The sequence below is a fragment of the Chrysochloris asiatica genome, unplaced genomic scaffold (genome assembly GCF_000296735.1).
Source record: "Chrysochloris asiatica unplaced genomic scaffold, ChrAsi1.0 scaffold00037, whole genome shotgun sequence".
NCBI lineage: Eukaryota > Metazoa > Chordata > Mammalia > Afrosoricida > Chrysochloridae > Chrysochloris > Chrysochloris asiatica.
The window spans coordinates 22,062,193-22,076,212 of record NW_006408555.1 but is presented as its reverse complement, the minus strand read 5'-3'; the positions used below and the strand labels follow the sequence as shown (position 1 = coordinate 22,076,212).

At 41.1% G+C, this 14,020-nt stretch overlaps 1 protein-coding gene across 1 annotated transcript in view; it reads left to right on the top strand.

The window, feature by feature from the left end:
* The first annotated feature begins 214 nt into the window (after nt 1-214).
* Nucleotides 215-14,020, top strand: part of TANGO6 (transport and golgi organization 6 homolog (Drosophila)) — a 242,816-nt gene continuing 229,010 nt past the window's right edge. Inside the window, exons 1-4 of the mRNA XM_006860217.1 lie at nt 215-315; nt 5,824-6,464; nt 8,565-8,681; nt 10,760-10,901. Coding sequence (XP_006860279.1) covers nt 219-315; nt 5,824-6,464; nt 8,565-8,681; nt 10,760-10,901 — 997 coding nt within the window. The 5' untranslated portion in view covers nt 215-218. The remainder of the gene's footprint in view (nt 316-5,823; nt 6,465-8,564; nt 8,682-10,759; nt 10,902-14,020) is intronic.

Here is a 14,020-nt window from a genome sequence, read left to right as displayed (position 1 = left end):
GAGTCAGAACGGACTCCACAGAATATAACAACAACAACAACAAAAGGTACTGGATAAAACAAGAAAAGGGGCGTCTCCCGTTCGAGCACGCCCCGCGCTGCGGGCCCCGCCCCTGGTGCATACATACTCCGCGCCGGCTTTGCCACATTCAATATGGCGGCGGTGCCGGGTCGTGGAGACACGTGAGGCACTCGCAGGTGGCGCGTTCCACTCCATTCATGGCGGCCCGGGAACAGACTGTGGGCGGCGGGGCTCTGGAGACCTGCAGTCTGGAGCGGATTTTGGAGGCGCTGAAGCTGCTGCTAAGCCCCGGAGGTGAGGGGACGGATCTCGGCATCGGGCTGGACCCGGGACTCTCAGGGCCGCTGGTTTTACAGGGCTGCCCTGACTACCACAGCAACGCTCTCCTCAGGCCTCCCCGGGACCCTCGGCCCTGAGGCTGCCCCTCCGCGCACTTGGGGGCTTGGAGGTGTTTGCTGGCCAGCTTCATTTTAGTCTTGAGGAAAACGGAATTCAAGGAAGGGAAGGGATCCGTTGAATAATACTGCCAGCCAGCATCTCTTTAACACTCTCGTCTTGTGTAGGCAGGCGCTGTACTAAGCGTCGTGGGTTACTAGTAACTTCAGTCCTCAAAGCACTCTGAGGAAACAGGTTCAGAAAGGGTGGGCTTGTGATAAATAAATTGACGTCTCCTGCCTCTTGGGGGTCCTGGTGTGGCGGTGTAGGATAAAGCACTGGACCACAGGGTCGGGTTGAACCATAAGGTCGTCGGTTTAAACTCCCCAGCCGCTCCTCAGAAACCCTCTCTCTACAGAGTCTTTATGAGTCGGAACAGACGCAGTGGCACTTAATAACAGACCTCTTGAGGGCGTAGGCTCTAACGTGGATATTTGAGATTTGTTCCAAATGCCACGGAGTCCACCTGAAGACACTAGGAAGCAGTGAAGTTGAAGCTGAGCTTGGGGACCTATTTAAAGATTTAAAGTCCTGGGGGAGATTTACTCTGACCAGTACTGTGTGTGTGTTTGTGTGTGGTGTGGTGGTGAATTGACAAGCTCTTCCCAATATAGCCTTGGAAGAGATCACTTTAAAAGCTTTATCCCTTGTGCAAGTAACTTATCTACCCCACAGATTTTCATATTCCTGCCAATTTGATTTTCCCCACCAGCTTTATTGAACCATAATTCACATACTTTTTAATTCACCCATTAAAAGTATACAGTTCTGTGGCTTTCACTCGATCTACGCAGTTCTGCATTTGTCATTGCCACAATTTTTTTTTTTATTTTATTTTTTAACATTTTCAGTTACTCCTGAAAGGAAATCCCTCAGCTCTTAGCCCTCATCCCCCAGCGCCATTTCCCTCCAGTACCAGGAGTCCTGGTGTGGTGCTGTAGCATAAGCACTGGACTGCTAACCACAAGGTCAGTGGTTCATACCCACCAGCCACTCCTCAGAAACCCTATACAAGGTTACTGTGAGTCAGAACCTATTGGACAGGACTTAACAACCCTGTTTCTGATGCACTGCGACCTCTTGTGTGTCACAGTTGAATTATGTTCTGTAATGTTTTCAGTGGTTGATTTTTTTCTAAAGTAAGTGCCAGATGATCTTGTGAGGTGTGTTTGGGCGGACTCGAAATCCAGCCTTTAGGTTAACAACTCTCTCTCTTCTGGGATTTCCTTTTTATGTTCCACTTGTTATATCTTGTTGCTGTTAATACTGAACTTGGAAACTCATAGGTTTCCAAGGAGTGGCTGGTGGGTGTGAACTATCAACCTTGTGGTTAGCAGTCCGGTGCTTATCCAACAGCACTATATAGAACTCCTTTGTTTCTTCAAGGCAGTAAGTTCCTATTAGAATTTTAGTTTTTATTGAGTCCTGGTGTGGTGCTGTTGGATAAGCACCAGACTGCTAACCACAAGGTGGGTGATTCAAACCCACCAACCGCTCCTTGAAGCCCTATATAGGGTTGCTATGAGTCAGAGCTGACTTAATGGCACTTAATAACCACAAGGCCTAGCCTCAGGCTAAAAGACAAGGAAAAGCAGGAAACTTGCTCATTGCAATTTTTTTCCCTTCTCCAGTTTTTGCTAATTTTGTCCTTTTATCACTTTCAGGTATCTGGAGTGTATAGTTGTTATTTATGCGAGTGCTGATTTGATGGCAATTCTAGCAGTTATTTATTGATTACCCCTTTAGTTCAGTTGGTGCCTACTTTATACCATGTACCGTGCAAAGCACTCATCAAACAAAAGAGTCATGGTTCCTATCTTCATGAAGTTTAAACTCTAATGAATAAGGGAAATAGGCAAGAATAAAAGAATGACTGATTGTGTGCTATGGAGAAGAGAAATTGGGTGTTGTTATAGGAAAGTGGGGGTGGCTTTTAGATTTGTCATGGAAGTCTTCGTTTGAGGAGATAATATTTAAACTGAGACATTTAGATACCCTGTGAACAAACATTTCCATGCTTAATAGCTATACACATAAAAAAGTGTGCACATTTCCTCCAAGACACGTGTACAATAATGGGAAATAGACATTACTTGTAATAGCGCCGTATGAGAAACAATCAACAATGGATTGCATACATAAAATAATTTGTGTGGTAAGTATATAAACTCTGATATAAATAAATTCACTGGAGTGCTATACAGCAATGAAAACAAAGAGGTTGCAGTTACATACAACAATGTGGATGGATCTCACTAACATCATATTAAGCAGAAGAATCCAAGCAACAGAACAGATGTGTATGATTTCATTTACGTAAAGTTCAAAAGCAGGCAAAAACTATAGTTAAGAACACATGTTATAAGTAAGTGTTAAACGAAAAACCAAAAAAGTGATTCTTGTAAAAATCATTTTGGTAGTTACCTTTGGTAGAGAGAATGGAGATAATAATCTGAAGGACAAATAGAGGGGCCTCTGGGAACTGGTAATGCCTTCAGTTCCTTTGTGATAATTCACTGAAATTGTACATTTTTCTTTTGTGCATTCTTTTGAATGTTTATTAAAAACCACTGAGATCTCTAGGATTGAGCTATGTTAAGACCTAGAAGAGCAGTCCCTGGAGAAGATATAATGGCGTCCTGAGTTGGACATGAATCTGGCTTGTGTGAAGTACTGAAAAGAGGCCCATGTGACTGAAATGTAGAAAACCAGATAATGAGTAGAATGAGACACGGCTGGCAAGGTATCTGGAACTAAATCATGAGGAGCTTTACACCCTGGTAAAGAAATCTGTTTTAAGTATTAAGAAATACCTTTTGCTGGTATATGGAAAGTAGGATTAAAAAAAAAAATTTTTTTTTGTGTGTAGAAAAAGTATGAGCAGGGAAACCAGTTAGGAAGTTATTGCAGTGTGCCAGTGGTTCAGTTTAAACATGATAATGGCTTAGACAAAGATTATTATGGTGGTAAGAAAATGGATGAATTTGAGAAATACTATTGGAAGCAGAAGGAGCTCTGGTAGTGTAGTGGTTACGAGTTGAGTTGCCAACCACAAGGTCAGTAGTTCGAAACTACCAGCGGTTCCGCAGGAGAAAGTTGAGGTATTCTGCTCCCATAAAGATGTACAGCCTCGGAAGCCCTGTGCAGGGTCACTATGAGTCAAACAGACTTCACGGGACTTAACAACAACAACATTGGAAGCAGAGTAGACAAGGCTTGGTAATGGATTAGAATAGGGAGATAAAAGAGATGGAAAAGACTGGGTTAAGTAACTAGGTTGGATTGTAGCAGGGAGTAGGAGGCATCTTCTTTGGTAAATATTCTGTTAAAAATTTTCTGGTCATAATGTTAGATAAATGAGACATGGTCTCTTCCCACAAAGCATACACAAGTATAGAAATAAATACGTTGAGTTAGATACCTAAGAAAGGCACCTTGGTGGCACAATGGCTAAACACTAAGTGGATAACTAGGAGGTTGGTGGTGGTTTGAGCCCACCAGTTGCTCTTCAAGAGAAAAGGACTGGAAATGTGCTTCCATAAAGATTGTGGTTGTTAGGTGCTATCTAGTTAGTTCCAACTCATAGCGACCTTACGGACAATAAATGAAACACTGCCCGGTCCTGTGCCAAGAGTACAGCTTAGGAAACCTTATGGAGCAGTTGTAGGTGGAAATACTCATATAGTGTCACTGTGAATTGAAATAGACTCAACAGTGTCCAACAAGAAACATTCAGGTGGACATGTCAAGTAGCACTGGAAATATGTGTGTAACTTCTTGTTGTTGTTGTTAAGTGCCACCGAGTCAGTTCTGACCCATAGCGACCCTGTTTGGGGTTTCTGAGGCTGTAAATCTTTACGGGAGCAGAAAGCCTCATCTTTCTCCCACGGAGCAGCTGACCTTGCGGTTCACAGCCCGATTCACAACCACTATGCTACCAGAGTTCCTTGTGTGTAACTTACATGGGTAGATATAAACTGGAGATACAAATTTGGGAGTTGTTAGTTTAGAGATGATTTATAAAGACCTGATAAAGAGCTCCATTGGCGTAGTAGGTTACACACTAGGCTGCTCACCACAAGATTACACACTGGGCTGCTAACGATGGTCAGTTTGAACCCATTAGTGCACCAAAGATGAAGTTGTCTCCTCCTGTATAGATTTATAGTCTCAGAAACCCTAAGGAGCAATTCAACTCTGTCCTATCGGGTTGCTATGAGTTGGAATAGACGCCATAGCAGTAGTTGTGCCTGATAGGATCATCTGAGAGTATAGGGTCCAGGACCAAACCTGGAGAAAGTAGATGTCTGCTAGAGGAAAAGGAGCAGAGGAGACATTAAAGAAATGGACATTGAGGTAGAAGGAAAGTGTTTGTCCCAGAAACCAAGAAATTTGAGAGCGTAGTCCAAAATCATAAAAAAAGGACCAGGCTTACTGGTCAGATGAGACTGGAGGAACCCTGAGACTATGGCCTTTGGTCACCCTTCAGGTCTGCATCTGAACTCATGTGGCTTAATTTTCAGCCATCCAGTAGATAAGTGTATAGTGGGCACAGCAACAGTGGTAAGGTATGCTTGCCACAGAATGGTCAAACTTTTGGAAAAGGTGGAATGCAAACAAGAATTACAGGGAGGACGTGGGATAAATTGATGGTACACTGAGGGGATGGCAGGCATTGAAATGAAATAAAATGTATGAGCTGTTGAATGTAAAACTCATGATCTGCTCTGTAAACTTTTACTCAATTCACAATAAAAAGTTTTTTAAAAAGAGCAAGCACTCAACTAAATCAGTTGCTGTTGAGAGTGCATGAGGATTCCATTACCAGCAGAGGGCAGAAAAGACCATTTTAGGAAATGTTGGGAAAAACTGAAAGCAGCCCTTTTGGGAGGAGATAATGAAATTGCTTTGAATCCTCTGTCTATAGTTTGTAATCTCCCTCACTGAAGTGTAAATTCCATGAGGGAAAGGACTTTGTGTTGTTCAGTGTTGTACCGCCAGCACTTAGAGCAGTTCAAGTGCAGGAATCTTTGGTAAATATTCTGTTAAAAATTTTCTGGTCATAATGTTAGATAAATGAGACATGGCCTCTTCCCACAAAGCATACACAAGTATAGAAATCAATAAAATGAAGTATAAGTCATGTGTTAAGTACACTTGTAATTACATCCAAAGTGCTGTGGCAGGGCAGGAAAGGTTATCTTAACTTCTGTTTAGGCTGGATTGGCATGACTGGGGAAGGCCTTCCAAAGTGGCACTAATTTCTAAGCTAGGCCTCAGAGGATGAACTGGAGTGGGCGAGGCTTTTCACACATAAGGAAGTACAATTTGTTTCCCATAAATATAATCTCCTTGTTTTCTTAAAAGGATCGGGCTCAAGTTCACTACAGATCACAAAACATGATGTCTTGTTGGCTACTTTAAAATCAAACCTGTCTGCTTTGGAGGACAAGTTTCTGAAGGATCCTCACTGGAAACAATTGAAACTCTTGAGAGATGAAATTGCTAAAAAGGCAGAATGTCCACAAAACTCTATGGATATCACTTGGAGTTTTACCTCTCAAACCTTGTTGTTGCTTCTGTGTTTAAAGGAAACTATGATCCACCTTACAGCTGATTTCAATCCAGGTAAACCCAACCCGAGGACTCCAGAGGTTGCTCCTGCCCTGAGCCCTGATACACTTAGTATCTCACAGCAGAAGACTGTCCAGTCAGTTTTGCAATTTGTAGTCACCTTAGGTGTCTGCCCCTATCTCATTCCTGGTGTTGGAGTCCCTTTGAGATACAGGACTGATTTTGGTGCTGTTGTTCAAGACGTGGTATGTCTCGATGTTGCCCCTGATGCAGCCCGAAGACTGTACACCAGCTGCAGGGTCCTTTTAAATGTTGCTCAGCATACATCTCTTGGGAACTTGATTTTCTGTCGCCATTTTGGAGATATTGCAGCAGGACTGTGCCAACTGGGATTTTGTCCAACCAAAAGAAAGGCAGTAAAACCTTTGGATGAGGTAAGGTACATGGAGAGTGTATGTGTGTGAATATGTATATATATTTGTGTTGTTAGAAGAAAGAATTCTTGAATCATTAGAAAACGGCTGATAGAAAGTCCTGGACTCTGTATTGAATGCCAAGGCCTTATCCAGTGGACACATGGATCTTTTCAGGGGCCAAAGGGCTTTCATTTGTTAGATGCTAGTCCTTTGCATGCCTAGAGAGTCCCTTCCACCCACCTCTTGTTGTCAGTTTGTGAAACAATTCTTCCAGACTGTTTCTTTGAGCCATTGTTTCTCTTTTATAAACTGTATATCTGCCTTGGATGGTGGTTGTGAAGATTAAGGATGATGTGTGTAAAAATGCCCAGGCTAGTCCCCGGTCCCATCCCACGGCCATGGAGTTCATTCCGATTCGTAGTGCCCCTATAGGATAGAGTAGGACTGCTCCCTGGTTTCCGAGCCTATAAATCATATGGAAGTAAAGCGCCTCATCTTTCTCCTGCAGAGCAGCTCGTGGGTTCAAACCACCAACCTTTCACATAGCAGCACAGTGCTTAACCCACTGTGCCACCAGGGATCCTAAATTGCCCATCAAAAATAATTACCAAACTGTTCATACCTCCTTCATTAAGTTATTGGGAGGATAAAATAAGATCAAGTCTATAAAGCACCTTATACACTGCAAAACTCAGTGTGCATTGTTATTAGAAGATGCTCTAAGGTATAAGTGAGTCATGGTTCAGGGCATCTCTTATGCAGGATACGTCCTTAATGACTGCAGCCTGCTTTCCTATTGCCTACACACTCCAGTTCTCTGTCACTTTCCTCTACAACGTCCTGCTTGCTCCCTTTCTATTCACTCTCTTGACTATATTTATAAACATGTGCCTTTATGTTAAGTAGAGCAGAGCTCTGGCAATTTCACCAGTGCCTACTGCCTACACTTATCTGCCATAAGGGAATCTGGATTAACAGTTACTTATTACAGTTACTGGATCTAAGCAGTGCTCCAGGCAGGAAAGAGAAAAGAAAAGGGAAATAACATGGGAGAAGGTGACAGAAGGAAGTACAAGCTGGGTGTACATGAAGAAGTTTGACAGAGTCCCACCAATTGCTACTGCTTTAAGCAGCATCAGTATTGTAATTTGCTAAATGGTAGTGGGCAGGACCCTGACTGCCTGACTCTGAGGTTAGTAATGACCAAACAGGGACAGTACTGTGTGGCTCTGGAGGCCCCAATAAATGGTAGCCCTCTCTTCTTTACCCAAGTTCTGAATCAATTAAAAGACAGTTAATACTATTAGTGTTATTAAGTGATGTGGAGTTGGTTCTGACATATAGCGACCTTGTCTATGGATTCTGAGGAGTGACTGGTGAGTTTGAACTGCCAATGCATTAAACCACAGCACCACACCAGGACTCCAGTTAATAGAATAAGAGGTGAGAAATCAAAATGTCACCTCTATAATTCTAAAGGCAGAGTTGGAAGGTGCTACTTGCATAAAGAGACAAATGGCACTCATAATTAGACTTACTACTCACTCAGTTTGAAGGAGTGATAGGGTCACCATGAGGTGGAATCTACTTCTTTGAAGTGGGTTTTGGAAAAGGGGGGATGTGCCTGTAAAATGCTCAGCAAGGAGTGGAAGAGAAGGTATGCTCACTCCCAAAGAGAAGAGAAACAACTGAGCTGTGTATGCCCAAACGTGCCAATAAGTAAGTGTTTTCCAAACTTACCAGTAAGACAAATTACATCTCTGTCCAGAAGTGGAGTGTGTGCGGGGATGGAAAGGGCCAGGGGTGTTGCAGTAGTACAGCTTTTTCCATGGAGAAGGGATCCAGAGAGGAAAGAAGCATTCCTTGCTCCTCCCTCACAAGTATCTTTATATAATATTGCAAAGCATTACCTTCTAATGGTCCTGGTGTGGTGCTATAGGATAAGCACTGGACTGCTAACCACAAGGTTGTTAGTTCAAACCCACCAGCCACTCCTTGGAAATCCTAGACAGGTCACTATGAGTGGGAACCAACTTGATAACCACTTAACAACACCAATAACCTAATGACTGCTTGCTTGGTTTGCATTCCACTAAATCCAACTATATATTCTTTCAGGTTTTAAAGGAAGAAGAAAGAGCTCTATGTAGGGGGACCTTGAAAAACATCTTGGATCAAGTGTATCAACCATTAGCAGTCCGGGAATTACTTATCCTCCAGGGAGGACCTCCCCAGGTATTCAGGCCCGGGAACTCTTGTGGGTGAATTATTAACAATAACATGTGATGTGCTCTCTTCTTCTCCCAGGAAGTTAACTTTCACTCAGTGCCCTGTGCTGATTCTGACTCATAGTGATCCTGTAGGACAGAGTTGTCCCATAGGGTTCCTGAGGTGTATTTCAAATCAGAAAATGAAAACTAGAATATTTATTGAGACTATTCTCTCTTCTTTTGTTTGAAAAACAATGCTCTATTTTCTACGAGGCATAAGTGTCTCTTGCTTTCTTCCTTAAAAACAGTTATTTATCTAGAGTTAGTTAATTTTATAATGTAGGTGGAATTATCTGTTTACATTTTGCACCTAAATTTTAGTTATAAATCTAAGTGACCAAAGAGTGAAGGGCCAAAGGAATTGTCTATGAGTCAGAAGCAATGACCAGGCTGACGCCAACTGCAAAAATCTCTCCTAATTGAAGTCTAGGAGGATGCTGTGAGTTGAAGAATCCTGCCTAGAATACTACTTACTGTAGCTTCACACTTCTCTGAGTGAGTCCACAGTTTGCCAGATTAAACTAAATGCATGATAAGAGTATAGTAGAGAGCAAAGACTGTGAGGCTGTGCACACCTGTGTGCTTTCGTATGATTTACATTTCCTCAGTTTTCTTACCTTCAGAATGGGGATAATAATACAGTCTTCCTTACAAGTTCCTTCTGCAATTATGTGGGAAGAACTTAGCCTAGTGCCTCCTCATCATTATGCTCTCAGTAAATGGTAATTATTAATTCTCCTTAAATGAAAGAGTCAGGGCAGACTAGTTAGGATTAAATGTTTCTGTCACTAATTCTGAAGAGCCCTGGTAGCATAATGAGTTATGAACTTGGTTCCTAACTACAAGGTCAGCCGTTCGAATCTACCAGTCATTCCGTGGTTAAAAGATGAGGCTTTCTGCTCCCGTAAAGATTTACAGCTTCCCTATACAGAGTTGCTATGAGTCAGAATTGACTCGGTGGCACACAGTCACCACCGTCACTAATTCTTGGCCCCTGGTGTGGTGCCAAGGATAAGCACTGGACTGCTAACCACAAGGTTGGTAATTTAAATACTATAGAGGGTTGCTATGAATTGGAACCAACTTGATATCACTTTACAACAAAAGACAACATCACTGATGATCATATAGTTAGCTGCAGTGATTTAACAATGGTATGGTTAATGTTCTAACCTAAAATTAGGGCCATCAAGTCTGTTTTGTTCATAGTGGCCCCTGGAGAAGTCACCTAAAGAAATCGAATTCTTTCTTGCATTCTAGGTCAAAAGAAATCAGAGTAGCTGGAACCATGGAGGCAAAGGCAAAGGCAAAGTGTTCCCTCCCTGTAGTAAACGGTCCTCTTAGCAGTGAATGTTGTTCGTAAGAATCTCCTTTGGAAGCTAGAGTTGATTTGGAAGGACTGGATTCAGAGATTGGTTAGATTAACTCCCAAAGTCTGTATTTTATTCCTGATGTGTTTGTTCATTAATGAGTTTAAAATTTCACAGGGATATTTCCTGAGATATTTCTACTTTCTTAAAAGTGATACTGAAAAAAATAATGTTCAAGAAATTTTTGTAAATGAGAGAGCGTTTTAAAGAATAAATATTCTTTGAAAGTATTGCTATTTGAAGTCTGTATGTTGTCATTAAGTGCTTTTGAGTTGGCTCTGACTCATAATGATTTGTGTAGGGTTTCCAAGGAGTAGCTGGTGGGTTTGAACCACCAATGTTGCAGTTAGCAGTCAAGTGCTTATCCTACATTGCTAAGCCAGGACTCTGAAGTCTGTATTTGTTGTTACTGTTAAGTGCTATTGAGTCAATTTCCTACTTACAGCGACCCTGTATAGGATTTCGGAGGAGCAGCTGGTGAGCTTGAACCACCAAGCTTCTGGTTCAAACGAACCGTGCAATCCAGTGCTTTATTGTGCATCGCTACATTAGGACTCCCAGAATTTGTCAGTGTGACTCCATGACTCAGCATTATCAAAAACAAAATAAAACAAAATTTCCACATATTCTGTTTCTTTGAAGAATTCCTCTCATTCCCTTTCTTTTTTTGTAGTCTTGCACAGATGGGAAGACACAATTTGGGTCTCGGGCCCCAGCTTGGCTTCGGCGTCTTTGTGGACAGCTGCTCTCTGAAAGGTTAATGAAACCGTGTGGTGTTCAGGCAGTAGTCCGGGGCATTTTGGAAGGAGCAGGAGGTAAGAAATCAAATATTTTTTTGACTTTGATATGAATTTCTCTTCAAGTCATACTGAGGTGGATTATTGGTTTTTAGGCTGTCTTTAAAACTTGATTGAATCTCAGCTGTGCCTTTGTGGAAATTAAGGAAGTTAAATATGGAGGCCCTTATGAGCCTTTTTAAAAAAAGTTAATATGTCACTTAAAATTTTTAACACATTTATTTGTTGCTGTTAACAGTATACACAGTAGAACATAAACCAATTCAGTAGTTTGTACCTGTAGAACTCAGTGACATTGATTACATTCTTACAGTTGTGCATCCATCTTCACCTTCCTTTTTGGAGTTATTCTTCTTCTATTAACATCAACTCACTGCTCCCTAAGGTTCCTAGCTAATCTGAGTTGTTATTGTGAATTTGATCCCATCTATGAAGGTAAGTGTGGCACTGCAGGTTAATGCTCTGGACTGCAAGGTTGGTTTGAACTGCGAGGTAGGCAGTTGAGGCTTACCAGCTGCTCCTTGGAAACCTTATACAGGATCACTGAGAATTGGAACTGACTCAGTGGCACTTAACAACAACAACAATGACATGAAGGTAAGTAAAAAACGCTACAAAATCATAGAAACCTTTATTAAACAGAAATAACATATCCTCCATCTTCTTGTTAGGTGCCGACTAGTTGGTTCTGACTTACAGAGACCTCTGCTTAACAGAGTAAAACATTGCCTGGTCCTGTGCCATCCTCACGATTGTTGGTATATTTGAGCCCATGTTGCTACCAATGTGTCAATCCATCTCTTTGGTGGTCTTGTTCTGTATCATAGACCTTCCACTTTCCCAAGCATGATGTCCTTCTCCAGGGACTGGTCCCTTCTGACAATATGTGCAAAGAATGAGAGATGGAGTCTTGCCATGCTTTTAATGAGCATTCTGGTTGTGCTTCTTCCAAGACAGATTTGTTTGTTCTTCTGGCCGTCCATGGTACTTTTAATACTCTTTACCAACATTATAATTCAAATGCATAAATTCTTCTACAGTCTTCCATATTCACTGTCCAATTGTCACATGAGTATGAGGCAAATGAAAATACCATGGCTTGGATCAGGCACATCTTGTTAATCTTCAAAGTGACATCTTTGCTGTTGAACACTTTATAAAGAGTTCATATGCAGCAGATTAGCCTAATGCAATATGTTATTTGATTTTTTGAGTGCTCCTTCCTTAAGTGTTGACTGTGGATTCAAGCAAAATGAAGTCTTTGACAACTTCAACCTTTTCTTTATTTATCATGATGTTATCTATTAGTCCAGTTGTGAGGATTTTTGTTTTCTTTAGCCAGTCTTCTGTTTATGGGCATTTAGGCTCTCTCCATCTTTTTGCTATTGTTCATAGTGCTACAGTGAACACCAGTGTGCATGTATCTAGTTGTGTCACAGCTCTTATTTATTGAGGAGATTATGTCAAGTAGAGGGATTGTTGGGTCATATGGTATTTCTGTTTCCAACTTTTGAGAAAGCGCCATACCGTTTTCCACAGTGATTGCACCATTTTACAGTCCCACCAGCAGTGTAGGAGGGTTCCAGTCTTTCCAAACCCTTGCCAGCATATGCTGTTTTTGAGAACTTTGCTATTAATGTTGGAGTAAGATGATATCTAATTGTTGTTTTGATTTGCATTTCTCTAATGGCTAATGGGGTCCTGGTGTGGCGCTATAGAATAAGCACTGGACTGCAAGATAGGTTTGAACCACAAGGTCAGCAGTTCAAATGCACCAGCTGCTCTTCAGAAAACCTATACAGGGTGACTATGAGTCAGAACTGACTTGACGGCACTTAACCACAACAATGGCTAATGCTCATGAGCATTTCTGTCTTCTGTTTGTGTGTTTTCAGTTATGTTTGATAGAGTATTTATGCCATGTATTAGCGCTCCTATGTTTGTCACTATTTTTTCATTGTAATTCTAGGTTTTACATTTAGGTCTTTGATCTACATTGAGGTCATTTTTTGTATATGATATGATATAGGTCTTGTTTCATTTTTCTATAAATAGATTTTCAATTTTGCCAGCACCAAGGAGTCCTGGTGTGGTGCTGTGGGTTAATGTGATATACTGCAAAGTCAGTTTCAACTGCAAAGTCAGTGGTTCATGCTTACCACTTGCTCCTCGGAAACCCTATACAGGGTCTTTATGGGTTGGAACCAACTCAACAGCACTTAACAACAACATTTGTTGTTTGGGGTTTTTTTGAAGTTGTTAAGGGTTTCATTTTACTTGTATGCACAGTCAGCTCTCATGGAAGGAGCAGACAAGAAATGAAATCAAAGGATATATTGCATTGGGCAAATCTGCAAAAGGCCTCTTTAAAGTGTTAAATAGCAAAGCTATCACTTTGAGGACTATGGTGGACCCAATCCAAGCCATGATAAAGCTGAACAATAAATAAGGAAGACCATAGAAGAATTCATACATTTGAATTATGGTGTTGACAAACAATATTGAATGTAACATGGACTTCCAGACAAATGAACAAAGCTGTTTTGGAAGTAGAATCAGATTTCTCCTTAGAAGCAATGATAGTGAGACTTTGTCTCTCATACTTTGCACATGTTATTAATAGGACCTGTCCCTGGAAAAGATCATCATATTTTAAAAAGTAGAGGGACAGGGAAAAAGAGGAAGACCCTTAGTTAGACAGATTGACACAATTACTGCAATAGTAGTTCAGTCATAACAACAGTGATGAGAGTGGTGCAGGACCCAGTATTGTTTCATTTTGTTGTATATAGGGATGCTGTGACTCAGCTAACAACAACAACACAGTTGTGATGACAATGACTTAGAAACAACATTTTGATAATCTCGAATTATGGGGTAAGAATATATTTTACCTCAGTTTTCATGTTTTTGTTATTTAACTAAATCAAGGCAGTAATTAATAGATAAGCTAAGCAGTGAGAAATGAGGCCAAATTAAGCAATTCAAGGCTGATGGAGATTCAAACTTTTCATCATTTTTGTCTACAATTTCTAGGCATATAAGTGGTGAATAATAAAATAGGTTCCTTTTTTTTTTTTTTTTTTAAAGTTTTTATTGTGATTTGGTTATTGTAAATAACACTTCAGTGAACACTT